Below are 26,663 nucleotides of genomic sequence, written 5' to 3'. Positions count from 1 at the left end.
AAAGATGCAAATACACTGAAGTCTTCAGCTGTATTTCACTTCACCCAGAATCACACACTAAAAGAACATCCCACCATAAATTATATATTTAAAAAAAATCATCATACCATCATGTTAAAGTTCATGTCTTACTGCCTTCTTAGATTGGAGTGATTTTCTCATCTTAAAAAAATGTGTGCAAAATTGTCATTTCCTATTGTTTAAAACATTTTCTGTAATCAACTGCCTTTCCTGGCTAAAACATTTTTAAGATTTACACTCTTCATCAAAATGATGTTGATTATAGAATAGATAAATAAATGAACTCTGGAGTGTATGTTCAGCACAATGGAAAGTATACAGTCTGTTATAGTACAACAGCTAGCAGACAACCTAATTCATTAGTTCCCTACATTGTCATTCATTATGTGCAAACATGTTACTTCATAGGCATTCATCGCATTCATAATGTACGGTACTTTTATCAGTTTCAAAATATAAATAAAATATGAAATTATTCTGTATTTTGGGGGGAAAACATTCTAGAGTATAATAAAATCAAATTATTCTTCTGTGCCTTTAAATATCATGCTACATTATAAAAAAAAACGAATCAAATTTCAACAAGTCAAATGAATATTCAGGCCAAAATACCTAAAAAAGCAAGTGTTTCCTGACCCGCAGGACAGAAAAAGTTGCTAATCTTGAATGTTAAAGAAGAGATGAAAAAAATACCTCAAACCAAGTGTGCAATCAAATGCAATACAAAGACTCTTGCTGTGGAACACAGGCACTTTCACCAGAGAAGAACTAAACACAGCGCAGTGTCTGTTTCATAACATCCATCTGAAACAATAAAAAAGTTTGACCCAGAGGTCACATACTTGGGCAAAAAAGGAAAATGGGGTAGCAGACGTGGTTTGCACGTTCTGGAAAATTTATGTATACAGTAGTAAGAAATCATTATCCTTTAGTTCAATCACATATTCAAGTAAGAGCAACCAAATTGGAGCTTGGTCAAAGTCTGAAGGGAGAGCAACCCACATGCTTTAGTACATTTCATTGATCTGCTTTGTGGCTGGACTGTTGTGGTCCAGTCATCATTTCCCATTGTATATCCTTGCAATCTCATTCCGGTAATGGATTTCCAGCTCCTTTCGCTTGAGTTTGAACGCATCAGTCACTAGTCCAGTCTCGGGAGTCCACATGTCTGGACTCAGATAGATCTTACGAGGGATTTCAAAGCGCTCGAGCTGGGCTGAATGAAGACAATTATTAAGCACGGTCCCTTGGGTATGGGAATTAAAAACCTCTTATGAGCCAGGTGTCTTCCTACCTGCTAAAGCCGCCTCATTGATGACCTTGAGTACCAGTTCTTCCATCACTTTGTTGTTGCAAAGCTCCTCCATTGAGCCGCTGACAGCATATTGGTCAGCCAGAGCTTGCAGCCGCTTCTGATTTGGCACCACGAAGGCAATCGCGTACGTCTCATCACTATAGTGGGAGAACATTTTATCGTAACAATATTATTCTTTAGTATTTTGCATGTGCATTGTTAATTTCAGCATAATTTAACGGGCAGGACGTAAAATGTCCTGTAACAACATCTTGCTCAGCTTTATTCAGAGACTATGGCTGACAGGGTCGTCAAACTTGGTGGAAGTGTATGCGATGGCCAGAGAATGAACACAGTTGTATCTTTTAAGCAATGGGTCAACAAACAGACTCAAAATAAGTATTTTGTAAAGCCACCTTTTCGGCGCCAAGCTTGTCCCTGGGATTTTTGCTGCTTTGTCAATGTCCTTTAATTCTGACACAATTACAGAAAGCAACAGGTCTCATTCATGACTATCAACATATATTCTAAAAATAAGTACAATTGTCTTCCCCTCGACAGGCTTCAATGACTGCTGTTTTTGGGCCCCATGGACAAAGGCCCCTAAAATTAGTGCTTCCTCTCAGATTAATAATCCACTCCTTGTTTAGTCCATTAGCTTTGTGGGCAGACCTCTAACTCATGTTTTTTTGCCATGTTATTTGCATTGGATTATCATTGTCCTACTGGGAAACATCAACATTTGCATTATACCTCTCAGCAACTTGTTATATGAAGGGTCCATTGGTATTCACTTTACAGTTGGAAGTCTGATGAAAAATACCCGGAAAAGCATGGCTCACTCAATACTGCACCTCTAAAGGCTACTTGCCTGGCAACCACAATATAATATAGCCTGTTTTTGTACCAACACTGCATGCATCATAGCTGACCTTTTTGCATAGGTACAGATGTTGTCAACCAGAGGGCAATTCTTCAATGTAGCTTCTACTTTTCCAAGAGAGACATATTCTCCTGCCTGCAGCTTCACAAGGTCTTTCTTACGATCTGAAATGAAAGAAAGGACAAGTTCAATCTAGCCTACTTAAATCTAGAAAGTGATGTCTCATTTTTCTACTACTAGTTGAATCTGAATGACTTAACTACTATGTGGTTTCAATAGAACTACAAGGGAAATGACTCATTTACTATAAAGGAAGAGAACTTGTACTATCTAGTTCTATTTTGCCCCCTTCCTGTCATTTTACCAATAATCTTGAGGCAGCCATCTTTATGAACTTCTCCAATGTCTCCAGTGCAGAACCAGCGTTGGCCACTCTCATCCACCAAAAAATCTCTTTGGCTTTCTGCGCCTTTCTTGTAATATCCCATAGTTACGTTGGGACCACCGATTAGAATCTCTCCTCTCGAGAACGGCTTGTCAGTGTGCCGGTAGCCACCTGAGAAATACAATGTAAAGATAAGCTTTGGATGGATGAAATAGTATGTAATAACCTGCTTGTAAATTATAAGTGAGCATTGATCAATCTGTATTGAACTTAATTTGTCTTTGATGAAACAAAATGTGTTCTGTGATGCTCGTCTATGTTGTACAAATTAACTTTTTTTTATTCATTCACTCTCTGTACGACTAACGGAAAGAAGTTGTATGAGTAAAATAGATTTATAAACAATTAGATATTAGAAGTGTTAATTTTTTTTCATTATTAATTTGGTCTAATCCATTTATTTTAACTTTCAAGGCATGTATTTGATTTTGTGAGATTCCACTTAATTGCCTTGTAGTTTGTAAACATCTGAGCACAATCTGCACATGTGTAGTGTGAGAAGAAAAAAAGGATAGGACACTGTGTGTGTACATGTGGTTGGGGGTATTTTCTGACCCTTACAGCCTCACTCACCCTCTACCCAGTCTTTAAGCTTGATCTCACAGCACACAAGTGGGCCTCCCACTCTCCCGGAGCTGTAATCCCACACTAAAACAGATAAGATACACACACGAACAGATGATCAGGAAGTGCACTCGCATCAAGCAACAAGTTTTAATATCATGGCAACATAACCCATTGGCCCTATTGTAGCCCAATCCCTGAGGAATGTCCAAACCAGTGGGCTGCAGGCTGATTTGTGGTTACAGTCTGTCTGGGAAAAGCCACTCATATTTCAACATGCAATTTCAGGATAATTTTTTAAGACCAGTCGGTCATTTAAAAAGATATGACTCACAACTTTGACATGCTTTCAGCAATTTTCTTTGTGGCACTGAACATTTTTTTTAGATTTTGTTCCCTTTATATCATTCCCATGTGAATTATTCTTTCGAACAAAACCATACACAATTGCCATAGACTAGTATTTTTATTATCAATAGAAGACATTTTTTATTAGTCATCTGTTAATAATCATATCCAGTATAAACCCAGGAATACATTTACATTTATAGTTAAATAATTTTCATGTACCATGTATAGTTGTAATATAATCCACTGCTTAGCATTCAATTTTCCATTTTGCTTACCTTCAGTAATTGTTCCAGCACCACAAGTCTCGGTCAAGCCGTATCCCTGACCCACGGGGCAGCAGAAACACACATTCATAAAGCGTTGCGTGCGAGTAGAAAGTGGGGCCCCCCCTGAAAATATCACTCGTACACGACCTCCAAGAAGAGCACGGACCTTTCGGAAGACCAATCTAGATGGGCACATAGAAAATGGTTTTAAAAAAATACTAAAAGGATGATGGAGTAGTATTTACGATGAAATCCATGTTTTTTTATACGTAACAATCTAGATCAGTCAAATGTTTTTCCATAGCATTTATTCATTTTTGATGTCACTTGTCCCATCAAGGTTGCGGGATGCTGGAGCCTATCCCATCTGATTTCATGCAAAAAGGGCACCACACCCTAAACTGTCCATCAGAGCGTACAGACAACCAATCGCACTCACAATCACAACACCTCCGAGTGGGAATCGATCACAAACTGCACGCTCACCAAAGTCAACCATTGGGTGGCTTTTCTAGACCACAAAATCTAAAAGGTTGGTTAAAGTGAGCATTGCCATCTAAGCTCTCAATAACATGTCCATTGACCAGTAGTGTATAGATCAGATGAATCCAAACTATTCCACAAAGGGTCACAGTGGGCTCAGATTTTTGTTCCAAATGATCCAGCACAGACAGTTTAACCAATGAGGTTTCTTCTGCAACCATCAGCAATCAAGTGATTACCCTTTTAAGACACCAGATTAGTGAAAATGTACCCTCTTCATCAATTGGAATGAAAACCTGCACCCACTGCGGCCCTTGAGACCGGTATAGACACCCTTGTTCTAGATTATTCGAATACCATGCTTTTCAACCTACCTGTCACACAGAGGTGTGCTGTAACCTTTGAGGAACTGATCCAATTTGTAGTTGTAGGCAAGAGTGAAGAGTGTTCTCTGCGCAACGTTCATCTCCTCAACTTTTAACATCACATTTTTATAAATGCGATCCATAATCTCCTGTTGTCAAGTAGAGATAGAGTGAAGACAGAGAGAATGGAGATGTGATGATTTATTACGATAAGTTAAGAGAACAATTCAGAGAAAATATACGATTAAGAAAAGAAAAAAAAACTTTGGTCCCTTGGACGTGTGTGTGTGTGTGTGTCGTGGTTGCGAGCCAAAAAATGGCAGCGGGACAGGAAGTCTGCACAAGATTCCTGCAGCGGTTCGTTGTCAAATCACAGCAAACAATTTTGTATGAGTGTTCGTGAGTATGCGTGTGCGTAAGCGTGTATTTCATGGGGATGACCACATGGGGCTTTCTCACGTTCTGTTCACAGCTGTGAATGGTTCCAGAGACTAGGGGCCTCTGGCCTTTGCTCCCCAACCATTGGGGGATGGGGAGTTGGAGGGTTTGTTGTGCATGAGTGCTGAGCCAAAATAATAAAGAATAAATGTGTGTAGAAATACAATTGGAACTACTCAGCTATAAATTCCTTTTCTAACTCGCTTTGAATTCTATTTGGCTTATTTTAGGTGACTATAAACAAAAGTTCAGTGAATCATCCGCAGTCACTGACTGGGACAACGAATGTCCACGTTTATATCATCTACAATAGTATTTCCCAACCAATGTGCGTCACACCAGTGTGCCGCGGTGACGTGAGATATAGTCAAGTGTGCTGTGGGAAATTACAAGTCATACATTGTAATATTCTGAGAAAAATTGTAATAATCCGAGATTAATATTGAACTATTATGATGGGAAAATCTAAATATGACAAACATTAAATCATAGATTTTTTTTCAATGTAAAAAGTGCTGCAACTCAAAAAAAGTCGTGAAACACTGATCTACACCTCTAATTTTTAAAACATTTAAAAAAAAAATATTTAAATGCCAGCATTACAGCCTTTCCAGAACACAGGAGCCTGTTCAAAACATACGATTTTCCTCGCAAAAGATATAATATTGCATTACTTATGCTTTCTTTTAATCAATTCCAGTTGATTATGATTGTGCCTCCCATATTTGAGAATGGTTGGAAACATTTCAGTTTTATCATTATATGGCATTGGTAAAAGGTATTCTATACTCACGGGGACAGCTGCCATTATAGTGGGCTGCAGGACAGTGATATCTCCTTTGGTGCCTTTCTTAATCTTAGTTGACTATAAGTGCAAAAACAAACAAAGAAACGTTACATCAACTAATAGCTCTCACTTTCTGCCGAGCTTTGTGATTTTCACGTTGTGGATAATTACACCACAAGTCAAATGTTTTAACATTTTTTCTTTCTGTATTTGTAAAATTGAAATCCATGCAGTTCAATGTTTCATTTTACTATTGATATGAGAGCATATAACAGCTCAGTTTCACTTAAAGCAATGAAATCAATCTGTAAACAGGGTGTCTTCAAACTTTGTGTCAAATTATTGTTTAAAGTGCACATATTAAAATTGAAGCGAAACATGCTGGCAACATTGTGGATCATTTAAGTATCAAACATAATCAAAACAATGCCTAGGTACTGGTTACGTTACCATACCTGGTCGGACAGAGTCTGAGGTGAAGAATAACCAATCCGACAACCGTGGGTGATACACACAAGCTCAGCGCTCAGCTCCAGTACATGGGCCAGAGGAAGGTAGCCAATGTAGGTGTCTTTCTCACTGGAAACAGAGTCAATGTTGAGCTCAGATTGTTTAGCAGAAAACAAGATCTTCAAAATATGTTCTATTCGATCAGTGAGCCACTGACAGTTTTTGTAAACTAAAAGCGTTTGTTTGATATTGAGATACGGGATATCAACATGATTTATTCATTCATTTTCTGTACCACCTATCTGCACAAGTGTCACGAGTGTACAGTATGACTTTTATACAAATACCTGGCAGAAAAGCTTCTACACTTTGTCTCATATTCATCTTTTCAAACACAAATATTTCCAAACTACAGCAAAAATAAATGGGCTTTCACTGTTCCAATGCATTTGGAGTGGAGTCATAGCAGAAATGTCTGCAGTCAAACAAATCATTCAAGGTATCAAAAAAATGGAAAGCAATTGGGAAGTATTTAACTAATAGTCATATGCAGTGGCATTGAGCCAGAATTAAGATCCAGACAAAAACATAATTAAAAGTGCTAACCTCAAGTTAGGTATTCTTTCACCAACTCCAGCAGTGGCAGCAATTATGTTGCTATGGGAGATCATGACCCCTTTGGGAGTACCTGTGGATCCACTTGTGTACATGATGACCGCAATGTCGGAAGGTAATGGTTGGTTTTGCTGGCAAACTGTTGTGTGTAAAAAAAAAACAGAATAAAACAAATGCTGATATGTACATTAAAAGAAGTCAAATGTTGAAGTTTGAAACATGTCATCGATAGTAAGATTGGTGTACGCTTTTCCTATTATTACATTTGTATATACAAATCCGAGTAATAAATAAGTTAGCTTTCAAAAAAGGCTTCCTTAGATTGAGTATTTGTCCTTCAAAAAATTCTACCATGTCAACTTAACAGTCAAGAGTGCAATCATAACTGAATCACTTTCATTTTATAACATTTATTCTTTAAAAGGAGGTGGAATGTGTTTGTACTGCTACTGCCAGTAACAAAGAAATACCTGGAATAGCCAGAAGTAAACGGTAGCAAGATTATATAAATTTGAAAGTACATACACAAATGGTATGACAAAGTAGTTTATTCCTGACATGGTGTGTCTAAAAAAATTAAGGCCACCTTTGCTAAAATTGCAAACTGTAAAGGGAAATAAATACACAATTAATATCGACCAATTAAAAAAGAAAAGAAAATGAGAAAGTAGTAGATATGTAATTACTAATTGGGAATTTAGACTACAGAAAATTGTATCAAAGGTAAAAAAAAATAACCTTAAGACATACTTACCATTTTCTGGTCTGGCACCCAACATCTGTACATCACACATGTTGTGGATACTAATGTTACTGGGATAGTCGGGCCATGACTTTGGAGTGTTGTCCACTACAATGATGCACTGCAGCTTTGGAACTTTAGCTAAAATTGCCTAGCAAACATAGTAATAGTTACATAATAAGTATTCCATACAGTTTTCAGAGATAATGAATTTGGCTACATTTTACATGTCAATCTCAAACCAGTGGGCCAAATCAGGCTCCCAGTGTTATTCTCTATTTGGCCTGCAAGATTATATCAAATGTGTAGTAGAGCTAGTCCAACATTATGTAGCACATGCACCGCTTATCGATACAAGAAAGCGTTACTCGTGTTTTTGCATGTGATTGGATATCAGCCCTTTCTTTAAGCATTTTGTTGTTGGCCTGTGCAAAAAATATTTCTAAGAAAAAGCAACTTGGTATAATACAGATAGCTAGTGGTGAAATAAATTGTTTGTTTTTAGTTAACACCACCGATGTTTATCATTTGAGTTTAATTTCGCATGAATGGGTTAAAATGGTAATTTTGGCCCACTGTGAATTTGACACACTTGGAGATGGTCATGTAATCTGCAGATAACATTACATAGTGGCTGTTTTATGTATTTTTCTTTCAAATTTATTTCTTGTTAATATGAGTTATGATGGTTGGTGTCATTTTCTAACCCTGAGTCTGGTCTCCAGTAGCTCTCTGCTGGTGATAATGTGTGTAATTTCTGTCTCATTCAGTCCGTGACCAATGGCTGGACCCCCCAGAGTAGAATAGAAAGTCACCACTGCAACACAGAAGAAAGAATTGTTTTTAAACTTGATATCACCCAAGCTTCTGTGTCCTCCTTTCACTCTGTTAATATTTAATTAAACAACTTGAAAGGTATACGTTTAATCTATAAACTCTGTTATCATATAGTAGTCTAGTATATGTAGCAGTCTTCTTAACGTGCAAATGCAAATATTTAATGACACATTGATGCATAATGTTCTACATTCATTACATCATACCCAAAGGGGAACCTGCAGGGGGAGTTAAATAACATGTTTAGTCACAGGCCTCATTAATGCCATAATTGGCACTTTTTGGGGCAATGGTAGTCAGCAGACTAACAGTACCCCAACCTCAGTTGAACCATGTGCAAGTTATACCTTAGTTTTTAGTTGACTGTAGTATAATTTCTTCAAAGGATTCTGACATTTTTTTTATTGCAATACAAATAAGTGTTGTTCCCTACAGTGGCCATCGATCAAAACACCAAAGCGTTTAAGATTTCTCACGCACTGTCCTCATTACCGATATATGGGCGTTACAATTATGGAAGTAAACATGGTTCATAGCGGGACCCTGACCACTCCGTCCCCCACCGCCAAAAAAGGTCAGCGAGAGAGTTTACAGAGACAGTGTATGCAGCCTGAGGCTGTCTCTGAGATTTAAGGGACGGAGCTTGGTGACATTACAGTCTTGCGTCATGGAGCAACAATATTTCCTGCTCTGCGAAATTGTGTATGAGGACGTGACACCTCCAGCCGTGTGAGAGTTTTTTAAGTCAGTGGCATCTGTTTTCACAATAAGTTTATCCTTACTTCAGTTCAATTCCCCTCTTCATTACCGTATAAAACTTAATAGGACACACACAATTTGCTTGACTGAACACCAACGACATTTCTGCTGTTGTTAATGTATTTATGTTTATGTATTTACGTTGTACTGTTGTTGTTTATGTATTTAGGTACTGACTATACGTATACATGTTTTTGTGTGTCTGTGATCTGCTGCGAAACAAATAGCCCAACAAGGACACTAAATAAAGTGAACATTCCGAGTAAATAGTACTGCTACTATGACGCTTTCTTTACTCTAAGCTCGCACAGCAGAAGCATGCATGCTTCTATCACTTGGGAGAAAAAAATCCATCATAACATGAGCACATACGCACAGAAACACACAGACAGATTATTTGAGTTCAATGGGTGCCTTTGGCTGACTCCTTGATGGCTCTGTCAACATCAGATGCTCACGTAGACCCACTCACACTGTCTATGACGCCATTAGCCTTCACATGTTTGCCTCTCTTCCCTCCCTGCCGTTTCTTCCTTACTGGACCGCTCTGCAACCTTTAACTCCTCTCGACGTGTTCACTTTCCACTGGCTTAGAAGTGTTTGTGTGAGTAAGTGAGAAAAATTATCTCTAAATGATGCTTTGCTGGCTTGGGCTTGAAGCATATTTTCAGTGTGACAGTTTAATGGAGCACAGAAAAAAGAAGTCTCCTTCAAAGAGAATTTAGAAGAATTAGGGAATCTAAAACGCAGCCATGAATATTGCACTATATACAGTTCTATGGAGAGCTTTGGTCACCCAGATCATTTTTAAGATTTTCCTTCATCAATCATTGGTTGTATCCACAATTTCAGTTAAATACTGCATGCCATATGGTAGACAAACCACAAAAATATTTGATAAGTGAAAAATTGTTTAGACGAGTAATTATTTAAACAGATGTAGCCAGCCAGGTGCATATATTTGGATACACTTGTGTTTCCCCTGATTTGAATACACATTCAGGGTGTCCCCCGCCTCAGGCCCGGGGTTGGCTGGGATAGGCTCCAGCACCCTCCACGGCCCTTGTAAAGATAAGCGGTTCAGATACTAACCTACATTTGTTAATGTTTGAGCAAAATCAGTATATATATGGGACTGTAGAAGGGATGACTTTTTTGTAAACAACTTTGCCATCATAATAGCCATCAGAGTGATAGCGTAATATGTCAAATACTTAAGATTTGCCTAAAATACTTCTGGCATTTAAAATGGGGATGCTTACAACAATTTTGCTTTCTCCTGGAAATATTGGCCTCCACTGCCGCTTTTTTTCCACTGTTAAACACCAGATAAATTAAATTGTTATTTTTCAAATTCCTAAACAATATTCTTTCTGCTGCAAGTGGACTTGATCAAAAATATTATAATTCCTTTAAGGAGATTAAAAATCTTGTAAAGGAAACACAATATGGACATTTGCTTGATAATTCCACAAAATGTTGTCCTGGTAATTTAAGTATTTTTTGTTGTTGTAGACATTCTTAATTGAAGTCATTAGCAATGCAATAAAAAAATCAAAAGCCCTTAAAGACTTTGCTGCAGTGGTGGTTGAGTATGTTTTTTTAACAAAACAAAACAGCAAGTTTCCATCACTAAATAAAATTGATTTATAGTAGCCAACTGGGAAATACTGGTCAATTGTATAAGAGTGTAACCGATGGGACAAATTGACCTTATTCCATCTCACGATTATCGTTCCAGTATGGAAGCACAGAAACACAAGCACACATTCTCTCTCACCCGCTTTCCCCCTCCCGTCCCCCCCCTCTCTCTTTCCCTCCCTCTCTCTCTCTCACTCCCCCGCTCTCTGTCTCTCACTCACTCTGTCTCTCAAGAGTTTAGGAAATATATTTAAATAATTTTATAGTTTGCAAGGGCTGTGAAATATGGTTTGGGATTAAACACAGTGTGTCTACACATAAATTAGTTGTGTGATATCATACATCATTATCAAGTAACTCAGTTGGTAAAAGCACGATTACAAGGCAAAGGAGTTCTAGCATGTTTTTCCCCGATAAAATGCATTCATAAAACGACTATTTTTCCAAACTAAAATCACTTCTTCACAGTGAACCACTGCTACTTATGGAGGATAGGAACCAAAATAAACCCTAAAACCAATCACACGTGGGAAAAGTCCAATAGCCTGTGATTTAAAAAAACATGCAGAGAGCTACAGTCAGCCTTTTGCATTGAAATACAAAACTTACATGGGAAATTCTGCATGAAGCAAGCTAAGGCAGCTATCATCCATTCGGCCCGTGTCTCACAGAAGATGGCAATGTTATGTTTAGGCTTCTGCCCGAGAGCTGCCAGACCATAGCCAAACTGAGATGCTGCAGAGTGTGTCTCCTTAAAGGAGAGCCAGTGGTATTTCCCAAGAACCACCTATGAGGAAAAGACAGGAGATTTAAAAAGGAAGACACATAAATGAATGGTTACGAATACAAAAGGGGAAATTCTCAGAAGAACTCAAACAATGGCTTCCATCAGTACCCTAATTAATCTAAGTACAACTCTACATCAATGAAACATTTCAACACATGTTACATGCCATATACTTTATATAAAGACATTGGAATTTTTCCTTGCTAAAACGTATGAAAGACTAGATATGAATTTGGAATCATTACTATTCTGCAGATACTCGAACCATTGCATACATGAATGACATATCCTAAAAATGTTACCCAACAGTGGCCTCTAACGGTTGAATCGAAATAGTGCACACTATCATGATTGCAGAACTGATTCCTCTTCCAATTCATCTCGAATCTGATGAAGAGGACTTGGACTAAAGATCCCGATAACGTTTTTTTTTTGGGGGGGGGGGGTTCAATCAAGTAGAGAGGAACTATTTTCACTATGATTACAGCACTTGAAGTATGTACAAATGTTTTATCTTTTCCTCTGTCCATAACTGTAACATTTTGTAACAATTCGAGGGGTTACTGTACTCCTTTTTGTAATTCAATTTTGTCAGGGTTCTTAACAAGAGTCTTTACTTTTGCCCAATGTCATTCAATTTTATTTGGAGTTTACAGCATCCTTTCGCCCAGTTGTTGAGGAATACGCCAAATTAGCTGTTTAAGAATTTCTCATTAATACAGTCAAAATTTGTATCAAGACAAAGGTCACGGAAGTGGATGCAAGAAGACTAAGACTTCCCTCTCCCAAGTCACTTCATCCAGCTATATTTCTAACCAAATGTTGATCTCCCACTCCATTAATTCATCAGTCTTACCAAGTAATCAACATTAAAGAACTTTGCTACTTTGGGCAGAACATCATTCACGTTCAAACTCATACCTAGGGGCAATTTAGAGTGTCCAATCAGCCTACCATGAATGTGTTTGGAATGTGGGAGGAAACCGGAGTACCCGGTGAAAATGCACACAGGCGTGGGGAGAATGTGCAATCTACACACAGGTGGAGCAACCTGGATTTGAACCCAGGCCGACGCGCTAACCACTCAGCTGCCAGGCCGCCCCGTTTAATATATTTAATCTTCATGTTGATATTCATACATGTACATGTGCTGTTGATACAAGACTCATTGACTGTAATGTTTTGGTATATAGTATAATTTGAGCCTTGTACAACTATAGCAATTGTTCCACATAGATTTTACCTTTTTAAAATTCTTGCCATTGCTCTGCTGCTCATCTTCCTCACTGATCACATTTCTTGTGCCGAGACATTCTTTGTGGCCAAATCTCATGGCTGCATACTCAAAGACCTTAGGCAGGGTAACCAGTCCTGGGTACAGCAATTCCACCAGTCGTTTGGCAGCTTTTACTGTTCTATAAGGTCCCTCAGGTCGTCCCAGCACTGAGTGAGCCTTTGGAATTAATGCACGCTCCTCCTCGGATCCACATATGAGTGCGTCAGGTTTGGAGACCCAAGTGAAAATGTAGTAGGGAATGAAGACGAAGATGGAGTAAATCCACACCACGAAGTGGAATAAAAACAGTAACACGGGGTTCAGATCTTGTTGTTTCATCTTCGTTTGGGTGTACAGCAGCCAATGAGTAGGTGCAGATCAATCCTAGAAAAAGGGTGGGTATTAATGCATTAACAGTTCAACAGAAAAAATAAAGTTAAAATAAGCAATTAGATTTCCTCTCAAAAAGAACTTTTTCTTGGGTCGCATTGAGTCTCAACTCAAGATAAAGAGGAAAATTTGGAAATGGGAAATGACCCGTGTCTCTTGGTTGCTGCAAAGTAAGAAAAGGGTCTATGTGGAATTCTACCGTACTTCTATCTACCATGAGGAATAAAGGACAGCCTTTTGCTTTTAATGCCAAAAGGAATGAACTCGGAACAAAGACATGAAAGAGGTGACAAGACAATAAAGCTCTTAAAAAGGAAAAAAAAAAAAAACAGTGTGACGTGTCCAAAAGGTTTTGAATAAAGCATGTTTCAGAGATCAGATAATCTGAATAACTATGAGAGGTGTGGACTGGCTAGTCAAGTCATGTAATTGAGTGCGTGCCAATTGTGGGAAAAAAATAACATATTTTTTTTATTTCATTTTATTGCGTGTGTACTTTTACTTGTTTTCCAAAATGTATGTCCAAATGTATTTGCTATAGTTTTACAGCTTGGGAGCTGTCCAGTGTTGTGAAGATACGCATGTTGTTACAAATATTGCAACATTATATTTTGTTCATTATATTTACCGTATAACAGTGGCTCCCAAACTCATTTGCTCCAAGATCTACTTTTCAAATGCCACTGTCAAAGGTCAGCAATAATGTATGTTGATTTACCTCCCATCACTGTATTAGCCAATATAAAGATCCCTTGATTCATTGTGGTTTACATTTTGTGGATTCAGTGCAATGTGGGTTTTAAAAAAAATTATATATCCAAATATGAAAAGAAAAAAACCCCAAATTGTTTCATGTTGAAGTGCAAGAGAATTCACTAATCTTCCATACCGCTCATCCTCGCAAGGTTCGCGGGGGGTGCTGGAGCCTATGCCAGACAACCCCTGAATTCATTGCCTGCCAATTTCTAAATGATAATATCAATATAACGACCATATACGTTAATTTCAAGGATTTAAAATGTACAAAAGAAGAATTGCCATTAAAATGTACCTGCCCCACAAATAAATGGAAAAACCAATTTTCACTTATAACACTATCCTAACTGTCAACCTCGGCCAATTGCTCCCCCTATTAATAGTTTCACCCTATTAAGCCATTAAAACCCGTACAAATGCAACGCAGCACATATTTACTCACATAGGGCGGACTCAAAAGTCTAAAATGTTCTCCAAAGTGGACGGGGTTCCCATTAGTATGCACTAATTTACTACATACTTTTGGTAAAACATTTTCTTCCCGTACAAAAGTAGTTTTAAGGCATACACAATTTGAAATGATCAAAAAACGTATAAAATACGGGTAAAAAAGTATATTATAACAGGTATGCACTGTACAACAGACAGGAGGAGGAAGTAGTGACTCATGAGAGGACGTGTTGTTGTAGTTACAAACGCTACAGGTGTCTGAATTGCACCAATCACGGTAAGGCATTTTCTTTCTAACAGAGTAGAAAAGCTAAATCTGTAGCTTATTTCAGACAAACAAGCTGATTGACTAAAGGTCAAAACACAAAAATGCACCATAAGAACACGTATGGAAGTTTGACCCTAATCTCTTGCCTTTTGTGAAAATACTCAGGGTGCAAGATGTGCTCATTCAATGGGCACCTTTATGCAGCCTCTTAATGGATTAATGAGAAATATTGTGACATAGTTTCACAAAAGGGGGGAGTGAGCAAGTATGTGTGTTTGTGAGTGATTGAGGGAATACTGTTTCCTATTGTGTGACTATGTTGTTTTGTGAATCATTGTGCCATTATCCTATTCAGTAAGTCTTGCAGAAATGTGAAATTGGTGGCCAGGTCTTGCTTGCAAAACAACATGACACACAATTTTATGCTGGGATTGTCCTCTGGTTGCCGAAGCGTATGCGCATTAAATAAATCTAAAATATATTAAAAAATACTACAATCTTATTGAAAAGTATGTATGAACTTGTTATATGGACAAAAGAGCCATGAAATGGTTGAATAAAAGTAATGATCATTTTAAGGGATTATGTCCAAGAAAAAAAGTGTTTTCAATTTTAGGCATAAAAAACGGAAGGCTTCAATTGGTGTTTTTTTTCCCCAGGCAATTCCAAATCTCTGGGTTCACCCTTGAATATGGCCACAATTATGGAGTATTACTAAGAATTTTAATGAAGATGTGAAAGTGTGCTTGTTTTCTAATTAAACAACGAATAGATTTGTTAAATTTGCTGTTTTGGAACTTGCAGCATCTCTGGTTACATCCATAGCAAACATACTAGTTGTGTCCTCCTGCAGTATTCTGCATTGCAGTTGTAAACAAGTTCAAAATTAACTACGACCGCTCTGCTTGCTTCTAATTGCCAACCCTGACATGTAAAACACAACCGAAGAATTCACATGCTCTACACTGGTTAACTCAGGAACCTACAGGTAAAAATAAGCACTGAGACAAAAACAAATGGAAAAAGAATTCTGAGGATTGATGTGTAAAGATCCCATTTATTGTGATCTTTCCATGAGTGACTTAAAGGTAGCACTTCTCAGTGTGCAATAAATTATGGAATTAATCAGCTATGAGACAAAAAAAGGCTTCGAACATAAACATACAACAAAAACATAACACTGCCTTACTGGGAGACTTTCTCAGGTCAGGGGTCAGGCATTTAATTAGGTCATCCCTGCATTGCCCCCACGGACACAGACACATGCACACAATATATGATTTTGGCTAATTGAAAGTAAATTTGCACTCCAATATAAGCATAATACAGATTACAATACTCACCCTAATGTCATATAGGCAATTTTCAGAACACCACTCAGCTGTGGAAGTGGTGATGCACCAAATATTTTGAAGCAAAATATAAAATAAACTGTTAGTACCACATTATGCCAAATTAAGATCATCCTATTCGAGTTTTAATGTTCAAAGATACTGATGATCAAATATAATAAAACTGAAAATGACATACTTTGATGAGATTTAAACATCTTTACACAAAACTTGAACTTCTTTCAATACACAACTTGGAATACATTATTATTACAATATGCCTGATCCACTAGAACTGACATCCCCAAACTCTTTCTGATCTGTTCATGTATAAGAGATGAGTAGCAATTTTAGTTAGTGCCCGTTCCCAAGAAGAAGAACAATAACAATGTAAGAAAGAACTTACTACTTCTCTCCTGGGCGGTCTAAAAGCAGCCAAACAAGAATTCCAAGGAGTGTGTCTGGTGTCCTGCAGAAAATATTGTACAACCGTGGTGAAATATGTGTATCCACAAGGATCATGAGTGGCCTCTGGGTCTGTTCTATGCATTATTTAACAGTGAAGACATTGTCATTTCCAAGAACTAATGTAGTATAAGTGATCATTTCAACATGAAAAGACTTGAGATTCAAAGTATCAGTGATCTACGATCGGCTCGCCACCGATTCAGGGTGTCCCCGCCTCTGACCTGGAGTTAGCTGGGATAGGTTCCAGCACCCCCGCCGCCCCAATAAGGATAAAGCAGTTCAGAAAATGAGATGACATGGGTATGTATTAGTGATTGGAATTGTTATTTTCTAAATTTTAAAATCATTATTAACGCGCATGGTAAAATAAAATTATAAGATGATTAGTCTTCACATAATGATAAATAATTATACAAGTAACCCATTGGCTGCCATTGACAGCACTAAATGTCCAATCCATTTTTAATGTAAGGTTGACAGCGATCATTTAATCCTAGCCAAAATGGATCGGACGTCTATCGTTCTCAATGCAAGCAATGAGTGAGAGGAAATAAAAATATATTAGCATTTATATTTATATTTAACAAGAACAAGATAAAAGGTAGAGTACGTTACAGTACATTGCAGAATTATCAAAACAATGGATACCAGGCAAACGCCAATTTCCGGTTGTTCTTATAAAAATAAAACACCCCAAATTAGCAATATTAATTTTACGGCCGAGAATAGCTATTTAAAGATCGCACAACATTAGCTGTTTCAGAAATGTTTTATTTATTACAGCATAGCCAGAAAAGGGACTCAAAAGCATGATACCAGGCAGAAAGAGAGGAGTCAGTAGATTGATTATTTCTTTTTACCGGTAACTTGATGCACTTGCAGCTGCACGCACATATGCGAAAAATACCAGCACTGGATGTATAAAAAAATGAATAAATAAATAGAATAAAAACGTACCTTTGGTTTTCTCCGATTCTGGCTTTTACCTCAAACCGGCACTATACTATACACATGAAATTATTTCACGTTGTGTTGCTGAACGGCTAAGAATTGAGGGGAGGGAACGCTACCTCCGTCGTGCGTTGATTGGACTTGAAAAAGTGGCGCGTGCACACTGAGGGTCGGGCTGCTTCCAAGGAAGGAGGACTGCATGAATGCACGGGTTACCTGCGGTCATAGACCCAACATGCTGTACATTACATCTGAATTCCATTTTATACACGTATTTTAATTCACATATTTCATTTATTGCAACCAAATGCAGTATTCCAATGTACCTCTTCAACTAGGGTCTCAGTGCGCATCGTGGTATTCGTTGATAATAAATGAAAACACAGTCATTACACTTTGAAAATTCTCCCTGTTGTTCTCAAGCAATTTTCAACCGACAAAATGAATATTTTTAGCTGTGTAGTTGCCACGTTCAATGCTTGTCGAACAGGAAATACAGGTTATTTATTTTATTTTTTCTTAAAGCGCGCCTGTGTAGTCAGGCACCTCTGCGGGCAGCTACTGACGTCTGGTTGGGTCCTTTTCACCGTGGCCGAAGATAGGAAGGGTAGCAGAAAACATGCCGACTGTTGGCGTAAAAAGGGATCTTCTCTTTAAAGCGTTGGGGAAAACCTATAGTAAGTTGACAATCTTGTAAAATAACGAAAAATATTCAATATAGCCACATTGCATGATTTTTTTATGACGGCAAACGTTAGCACGTGTAGTTTTCTGCACTCTTGGCTGTCGTAGTTGGCAAGCTAAATGGATTACCAACTTGACTTATATCGTTAAAGTTCTAAAAATGTTTCATGAAGCATACCTTAAAAGCAAAGTGTTCCCTTGTTTGCCAACAAGAAAATGGAATTACATTGTTGTCATGTCTAGGAGGTATGTCAACGTCATTGCGTCATCCTTTATACGTCACTAGGCAAACTGCTTCACGGATGAAATGTTAAAACATGTCTAGTATACAAAATAGAAATGATTCAAATTGATTCTTGACCTGCCAATCACAGTGAGATATACTTCCGACGAGGTTAAACTTTCTTTCATTTTACCGTGTCTTATAAAAAATGAATGGTTTCTTCTTTCAGCTGATGAGGAGTTTGACGAACTATGTTTCGAATTTGGACTGGAGCTGGATGAAATTGTAAGTCGATTCCAGCCTCTGATTTTTTCATGGTTTGTGTTTAAGTGAATTTATTTTAAAGCACTTGATCTCCAAGAGGACCGAGGGTTCAATCTCCTTTCTGTGTGGAGTTTGCATGTTGTTCTCCATGGGCCTGGGTGTTTTATTTGCTGCAAATACAGCTTTAAAAATGTGCTTAAACCATGGTAAAGCAATTGAATCTGACATATTGTGTGTGTGATTGACCCTAACGCAGACCTCTGAGAAGGAGATAATTAGCCGTGAGCAAGGTGATGTAAAGGCAGCGGGAGCGTCAGATGTTATCCTTTACAAGATCGATGTACCAGCAAACCGCTATGACCTTCTGTGTTTGGAAGGTTTGGTCCGTGGATTGCAGGTCTTCAAGAATAAGTAAGACTTAATACAATGTGGATGCCTATGTTTTTTGTCTTGCAGCATATATGTGAACAAATCCTTGTTTTGTCTGAAAGTTACACTAATTTGATTTTTTTTATCACGCATTGTACTATTTTTATATTCGGACTGAAAAAAAAGACTTACCAATATTTGTTATCCAGGTTGGATGCCCCTCGGTACCAACGGGTCAGCCCCATTAGTGGGGAGGTTCAGAAGCTGATTATCACCAAGGAGGTTGGCATTGCTCATCATTTTATGTAAGCAGAAATTTCAACATGATTTCACAAGGCTCTAAATTCTTATGGTCACATGTAGACAGCAGCTGTGCGCCCCCATGCTGTGGCAGCAGTTTTGCGGAACATCACATTCACGCAGGAACGCTACGATAGCTTCATCGAGCTCCAGGAGAAACTGCATCAAAACATCTGCAGGTGAGGTTAACTGTGATACTGTATGACATTTTTTTTTTACCAAGTCACAAGCAATATGTTACTGCTTCAAAGTATGGCTCCTTTCCCACTGAACAGATTTGTTTGCCGCCCACTATACGTTGTGTGAAATCATTTTAAATGGGTAGGTTGGGTTGACTCATGAATTACCTAAGAAATACACTGGAAGCGCTGTGTTGCGTCAGCATCACGTCTACAAGAACATCTCAGGCCAAATTCTACTGTTTAGGACCATCACCAAGGTTATCACGAGAACCAAGCCTGCGTGGGTTTCCTCTGGGTAGTCTGGTTTCCTCCCACATTTCCATCAGTTGGGGTGTATGAATGAATTTTTTCTCTTGAATTTTGTGGAATTTGTCCTGTACGGCTTTTATATAGTGAAGTGCACTCTATAGAATTGGAATTTACAGTATTTAGTGACTTCTAGTAGCATGCCATGCCACAGTTGACCCTTTATTACAATCCTTGTGCAGAAAGAGGAGCCTGGTGGCGATAGGGACTCATGACCTAGACACCATCTCGGGTCCTTTCACGTATACAGCTAAACCACCAGGAGACATCCTCTTCAAACCCCTAAACCAGCTCAAAGAATACACAGCCACCCAACTCATGACCCTGTACAAGGTTAATTAGCTTCTGCAGCCGTTGTCTTTGGTTTGTTTTCCCCTTTTTTTTTTAATTACTTTTTTCTTCTACTCTCTTGACTTAGACTGACAGCCACCTGAAACATTTCCTCCATATTATTGAAGACAAGCCTTTGTACCCTGTTATTTATGATAGCAATGGTGTTATTCTGTCAATGCCTCCCATCATCAATGGTGAGTATTAGTTCTATTTCTCGAATTTCCCTTGTTTTAAAGCATTGACAAAAATGGCACCTATTAAGATGTAAGCTTTGAACTCTGCTACAAAATGTTGCTCTCCCATGAAAACCAAGCATCCGTCTAGTACAGGGCTGGGCAAACTATTCCAGAAAGGGCCGCATTGGTGCGGGTTTTCATTCCAACCCAATAAGAGGACACCTTTTCACCAATCTGGTGTCCTACAAGTGCAATCAGTGGATTGCAGTCAGGTGCTTGTTTTCTGTAGAAAGCTAATTGGTCAAAGTGTCTGTCCTGGATCGGTTGGAACAAAAACCTGCACCCACAGTGGCCCTCGAGGACCGGTTTGCCCACCCCTGGTCTAGCACATTGTCTTGTTGACCGTTTGGTATGTTCTGTGAATGTCACCTTGGGTAGGTAGCACCTACTTAGGCCCAACTTGTATTAGATATTAACAAACATGAAGCAAGTTGCTAAGAGAGACATGATTGTGCCGTTAAATTCAGCCTTTAAGTAAGGCTTGTGCTGAATCCAAATGTCTAAATATACTGTAATGTCTTTTTTTGTGGATTTTATTAATTTGAGGTTTTGTTTCCAGGAATTTCATGTTTTATCTTTGCTTTTGTTCAAAATAAGAAACAAAACATTGGTTTGGTCAATTTTAACCTCTAGCTTTTCATTTTGTTACTGCAGGAGATCACTCAAAAATTACTTTGATGACAAAAAATGTCTTTGTTGAGTGCACAGCCACAGACTTGACTAAGGTAGCCCACCATGGAGAAATTTTGCTTTTCATTTAAACCTCCCAGACCGACTAAAATTTGTCCTCTTCTCTAGGCAAAGATTGTGCTGGACATGATGGTGACTATGTTTAGCGAATATTGCTCACAGCCTTTCACGTAAGTTCCAGGTTTATTGTCTTTTAGGAGATGGAAATCTTTATAATCTAAACATCTTTTCATTTTTCTCTTTGGCTATTCCAGTGTAGAAGAAGTTGAAGTGTTGAATGCAAATGGCACGCCCTGCAAATATCCAGTACTGTACTCATTCCAGTTCTCTCCCATAAAACACTTTACCACAACTTCACACTAAATGTTCTACTCTTTGTCTGCTATTTATTTTAGGAATTGGCTTACAGGAAGGAAATCCTGTCCAGCAAGTTTGTAAATCAAAAAGTTGGCATAAAGTAAGTTATTCAAATAAGCTCAGAAGAGTCAGATATTTTAAAATTTATTTTTGCAATCCACCTATCAATTTTATCATGTTTATTTGAAATAGCAGACCTTGCTTTTCAAAGGTAAATAAAAAATATTTTTCTTTTTCTTTAAAGCGAGTCAACAGAGAAGATTGCCCAGCTGCTAACTCGAATGTGCCTGCGCTCTCGGGCGACTGGTGTTGGTGATGAAATCGAGGTTGAGATCCCACCCACTCGCTCAGATGTCATCCATGCCTGTGATATCATGGAGGATGCAGCCATGGCTTATGGCTTCAATAACATCACTCGGACCATACCACAAACATACACCATAGCCAATCAGGTATGCAGGTTTACTGTACATGTACGGTAACAAATGTGGACGTAGTTTTTCTTTGTATGGTACAGTTTCCACTCAATAAACTGACGGAGCTATTAAGACATGACCTCGCAGCTGCTGGTTTTACAGAAGCCCTCAACTTTGCTCTGGTGAGACCCAAAATATTCAGAAAAACAGGTTCATCCTCACTTATGGGAGAAAAAAAAAGTAACATGAAGTCTGTCAATCTCATCCGCAGTGCTCTAAAGAAGATATAGCGGACAAGCTTGGGAAAAAAATCTCAGAAACCAGGGCTATTCACATCTCCAATCCCAAGACTGCAGAGTTCCAGGTGATCCTCAAATGCACTGGTTTCAACGAGCCCGACAAACCAGTCTGACTTGCCCATGTACAAGATAGTGTATCCTGGCAAGTCAGTCTGTTCTTCTGTGTTTTGGGCTTGGTTTTAGAATCAATTCTAGATGTCGGGCTAACAAGCACAGACTAAATCTGAAAGAATAAAGTACAGTAGGATGGATTAGATTAGATAACTTTATTCATCCTGTATTCGGGAAATTTCACTGTCACAGTAGCAAGAGGGTGAGAATACAGACACAGGAAAATACATTTTAGACATAAATAAATTGGTAATAAATGCATACGCGTGTTGCTGAAATATATATACATACATATATATAAATATATGTCACAAATGGAATGCTTCTCAAGCTATCAATTGTAATCAATCTGTAGTTCTAAAACAATCAGAGTAAATATTTGCCGTGTTGCATTTGTACGGTTTATTGTCGGTTAATAAGGGGAATTGCAATCATTAATAAGGGGAGCAATTGGCCGACGTGGACAGGTATGTCATCTGATTTTACCATGTAACTTCATGATGGTCAGGTTGTCTTGTCAAGCTAGATTTGAACGTTCATTAACTCAAAATAATGTGTGAATTGGCGATATTTTTCTTCTACAAGACTGCCCTCTCTTTTAAAAAGACTGCAGCGCTCTTCTTAGTAACATTATTCTGTTGCTCCACCAGGTGGCGCGTACCACACTACTGCCGGGCCTGTTGAAAACAATTGCAGCCAACAAGAAGATGCCTCTGCCCCTCAAGCTCTTTGAGATATCTGACATAGTGTTAAAGGATGAAACCAAAGGTAGGTGTTTGAATGTGTCAAATGATTAGCTGAATGTTTAATTAAAATAAATCTGATATATATGTATATTTAAAAAAAACATTGCTGATCAACCCAACCATCAGATGTCGGGGCAAGGAACAGTCGACATATTTGTGCTGTGTACTATAACAAGAGTCCAGGCTTTGAAGTAATCCATGGCCTGCTGGACCGTATTATGCAACTGCTAATGGTGAAACCTGCCCAGGGAGAGGGATACCACATCCAATCGGCTAACGGTAAGGATCTTGCAAGTGGATTTTGTCCATCTTGCACTTCCACTTCAAACCAGGTTTCCAAAAAGTTGGGATGCAATAGACATTCTCAATAACAAACTTAATGCAATGATCTGGATGTGCCACTTCAGTATTGTATTCAAAATATTACATTAAAAAATACATTTAAAAACTTATCAATTAAGGGCAAAATGTTGATTTAAAATTTCCATGGTGACTTTTTCTTGTACAATTGAGATAGTTATGGATCTGTGTAAGTCTTGGTCATTTATTTTTTTAATACTCTTTTGACAGGATTCTAATAATAAGATGACCAATTGAGGCTTCATCTTAACTTGGCAGTGTTGATCCAAAAGTTCAGACATAATTGGTTTGTGGGCCTGAATGGCATACTGTTCCTTAAAAACCTAAAGGCACATATACAATCTATTCAACTGCTTTAAATTTATAGTTCAAGCTGAGAGTCTGCAGTTAAAGTACATTTTGCATCATTTAAAATCCATCCAAAGAGCAAAAAATGAGAATTGTATCACCGCCACAGTATTTGTAGATATTAATTAACATTGGGCTTGAGCTACCCTGTTCTTTATTTCTAAGCACAGTCCCTTTCAACAACAAGCCATTTACTGCTGCTCTCCTTGACAAGGGTACTCCAAGGGCGCACTCCAGGATATCCGCACAGCAAATCAATTGGGGTTAGGTGTCAAAGTGAGCAGAGGGAAAAGTAGATGATATTCAAGGAAGTGCATAAAGACAAAACAGAAGGTGTGCTGTCATTTGCACCAGTAATTTTAAATAAAAAACACAGGATGCCACATTCCTGCAATAATTTCAGAATAAAATAATGGATACTAGAAATTTTATGATGTTTTGGATCTTGTTTGGTACATTGGAAGAGTAATTTGCAAATCAAAGAGTTTCGTAACCTGAAAATTTTGTACTTAGAAGTCTTCATAAGTAGAGGTAACACTATACAATTATCTTTTGTTATCTTTATTTTTAGTCAATTTTAACAGTTTGATGTAACACATTTTAAAGGTGAGTAAGAAAAAAATGAGTAAAAAAAAGACAATTTTTAGAGACAATATGCCTTTTGTTTTTTTTAGGTTTCGCTATGATACAGATTTTTACCCAGTACAATTGCAACTGGAATGTACCCCTAAACGACAATATTAATTGTACATTGTATTCACAGCCTTAAATCAACACTCGACATGCAATTGTAAATTGTTTTCCCCCTTTCTCCTGCTCCAGATTGTACCTTTTTCCCTGGACGTTGTGCGGAGATCTTTGTCCATGGAAAAAGCATTGGCCATCTAGGAGTCCTCCACCCACACGTCAATGACAGCTTTGAGCTGACGATGCCTTGCTCCGCCCTTGAGATGGACATCGAGACATTCCTGTGAATTCCTCTTTTTCTGCACTTAACTTAATAAGGCAATGCTATATATAATTAGAAGTAGAAACACATTTGGAATTATGCCAGTGAATGAGAATAAATTAAAAAAAAACATGAGTACTGAGCCATTTTGTTTTGTAAACTATTAACCTCAGCAAGCCTGTCTGATTTCACTTTTCTTTACTTAACTAACTCTGAGTAGCATTTGTCCTTTTTCCACTAGTGGTTTGTGCCCCTCTTCTATGCTCATTCTGTTTTGTCGCCTTTGGTTTTTCTAGCGGCCACACAGCTGAAATCCGCCTCACACATGAAGTTCCAATGCAGGAAGTCCTCCAGTACAAGTTCCCTACTCAAGAAAAAACAACACCAGCTGCAACATCCTCTAAAACTGTATTCGGAGACTTGGGTACATCACAGGCTCTCAAAGCCCTCAATTCTTTCTTGGCAGACAAAAGCTATATTGAAGGCTTCGTAGCATCTCAGGCTGATGTAGCCATCTTTGACGCCATGCCCTCTGCTCCCTCGCCAACTTTGTGCCATCTCCTGCGCTGGTATAAGCATATTAAATCCGTCGACTCCCAAAGAGCTGACCTTCCTGTCGTCAACAAGCAGTTTTTGCTGCCAGATACCCCTCCCGATTCAACCAACACTGACAGCGACATTGACCTCTTTGGCTCAGATGATGAGGGCGACAGCGCAGAGGCGGCGAAAATCAAGGAGCAGCGACTCGCTGAGTACGCAGCCAAGAAGGCCAAAAAGCCAGCCGTCATCGCCAAATCCTCCATCCTTCTTGACGTCAAACCCTGGGATGATGAAACGGACATGGCCAAGATGGAGGAGTGTGTCCGCAGCGTCTGCATGGATGGGCTTTTGTGGGGGCAGTCCAAGCTGGTCCCAGTGGGTTACGGAATTAAGAAGCTCCAAATAGGCTGTGTGGTGGAGGATGACAAAGTGGGCACAGATCTGCTGGAGGAAGCCATTACCACTTTTGAAGATTATGTTCAGTCTGTAGATGTGGCTGCGTTTAACAAGATATAAAGGATAAGGATGCTTTGCTATCTGTTGTTTTGACACAACTCAAACAGAGCTAAACCATGTAGAGGAAGTAGCTTCCTGGGATGTATTCACACTCAGCCTTTGTTTCATTTAAAATGGACACTTGCGGGACTTGTTTTGGCAAGTGTTAACACTTGTGACTCATCATGTGCAAACACATCTGAGCAATCTAACTCAACTGGTTTCAAGAATTCACCCTATCGTGAGTCGCTTGAAAGATTGAGACCTGATAAATATAACACTAAGAGAGCCAGGAACAACTGTTTGATGCAAAATGCTTTTGATCAGAATCACTCTTGTACATACTAGACCAGTGGTTCTTAACCTGCGTTCGATCGAAACTTAGGGGTTCATTGAGTCGGTCTCAGGGGTTCGATGGTTCCTCTGCGTGGAGGTGAAGGCAGATCGATACATGGTGTCAATACACGATAACATGCCCCGTTTGACCATCACTGGCTGCAGATGATCACATGACATTGCTTGGCCAATCAGTGCTGTGAGGTATTTATATATCTTGAATTTGAAGAAAAAAATCATTTTATTTAACACTTAAGTAGGGTTCGGTGAATGCGCATATGAAACTGGTGAGATTTGGTAGCTCCAACAAGGTTAAGAACCACTGTACTAGACAAAAAATGTCAATACACCTTGACATTCCTTGTTCTGAGTGAGATTCTTTTTTACAAACAAGTTAATAAAGCTCTCATGTTTGAATGTGGTTGTTTTTTTTCTTTCTTCACACCACTTAAAAGCAATATTGACACAGGTCTGACAGGTGCTCCATTATTCCTACAAACT

General features: G+C 38.5%; 2 protein-coding genes across 4 annotated transcripts; one reads left to right on the top strand and one right to left on the bottom strand.

Annotated features, from left to right (window-relative positions):
• Nucleotides 1-242: 242 nt before the first annotated feature.
• acsl3a (acyl-CoA synthetase long chain family member 3a) lies at nt 243-17,815 on the bottom strand. 2 transcript variants are annotated; one of them, XM_077611108.1, is made up of 16 exons: nt 17,625-17,815; nt 16,606-16,668; nt 12,972-13,388; nt 11,551-11,728; nt 8,412-8,521; nt 7,717-7,855; nt 6,954-7,101; nt 6,353-6,476; nt 5,904-5,975; nt 4,682-4,821; nt 3,834-4,006; nt 3,217-3,291; nt 2,563-2,754; nt 2,248-2,362; nt 1,316-1,473; nt 243-1,237 (listed from the first exon to the last, which is right to left on the bottom strand). In XM_077611108.1, the coding sequence occupies exons 3-16, from the start codon at nt 13,341-13,343 to the stop codon at nt 1,080-1,082; spliced, it is 2,154 nt and encodes a 717-aa protein (XP_077467234.1). In that variant the 5' UTR covers nt 13,344-13,388; nt 16,606-16,668; nt 17,625-17,815; the 3' UTR covers nt 243-1,079. The 2 variants fall into 2 exon arrangements, with proteins under 2 accessions (XP_077467234.1, XP_077467235.1); XM_077611109.1 differs by lacking the exons at nt 16,606-16,668; nt 17,625-17,815 and adding an exon at nt 16,212-16,588.
• A 325-nt stretch (nt 17,816-18,140) lies between these two features.
• farsb (phenylalanyl-tRNA synthetase subunit beta) lies at nt 18,141-26,579 on the top strand. Of its 2 annotated transcripts, XM_077611106.1 has the most exons (18): nt 18,141-18,295; nt 18,755-18,810; nt 19,046-19,200; nt 19,368-19,440; nt 19,522-19,637; nt 20,129-20,279; nt 20,365-20,473; nt 21,170-21,240; nt 21,314-21,375; nt 21,460-21,511; nt 21,601-21,662; nt 21,807-22,014; nt 22,080-22,160; nt 22,250-22,342; nt 23,039-23,156; nt 23,261-23,413; nt 24,665-24,812; nt 25,088-26,579. In XM_077611106.1, the coding sequence occupies exons 1-18, from the start codon at nt 18,238-18,240 to the stop codon at nt 25,845-25,847; spliced, it is 2,526 nt and encodes an 841-aa protein (XP_077467232.1). In that variant the 5' UTR covers nt 18,141-18,237; the 3' UTR covers nt 25,848-26,579. The 2 variants fall into 2 exon arrangements, with proteins under 2 accessions (XP_077467232.1, XP_077467233.1); XM_077611107.1 differs by lacking the exons at nt 18,141-18,295; nt 18,755-18,810; nt 19,046-19,200; ... (2 more) ...; nt 20,129-20,279; nt 20,365-20,473 and adding an exon at nt 20,798-20,889.
• Nucleotides 26,580-26,663: the final 84 nt, after the last annotated feature.

The sequence above is a fragment of the Stigmatopora argus genome, chromosome 10, assembly GCF_051989625.1.
Source record: "Stigmatopora argus isolate UIUO_Sarg chromosome 10, RoL_Sarg_1.0, whole genome shotgun sequence".
Lineage (NCBI taxonomy): Eukaryota > Metazoa > Chordata > Actinopteri > Syngnathiformes > Syngnathidae > Stigmatopora > Stigmatopora argus.
Note: the sequence above shows the minus strand (reverse complement) of the source record. Positions and strands in the feature narration are given on the sequence as shown.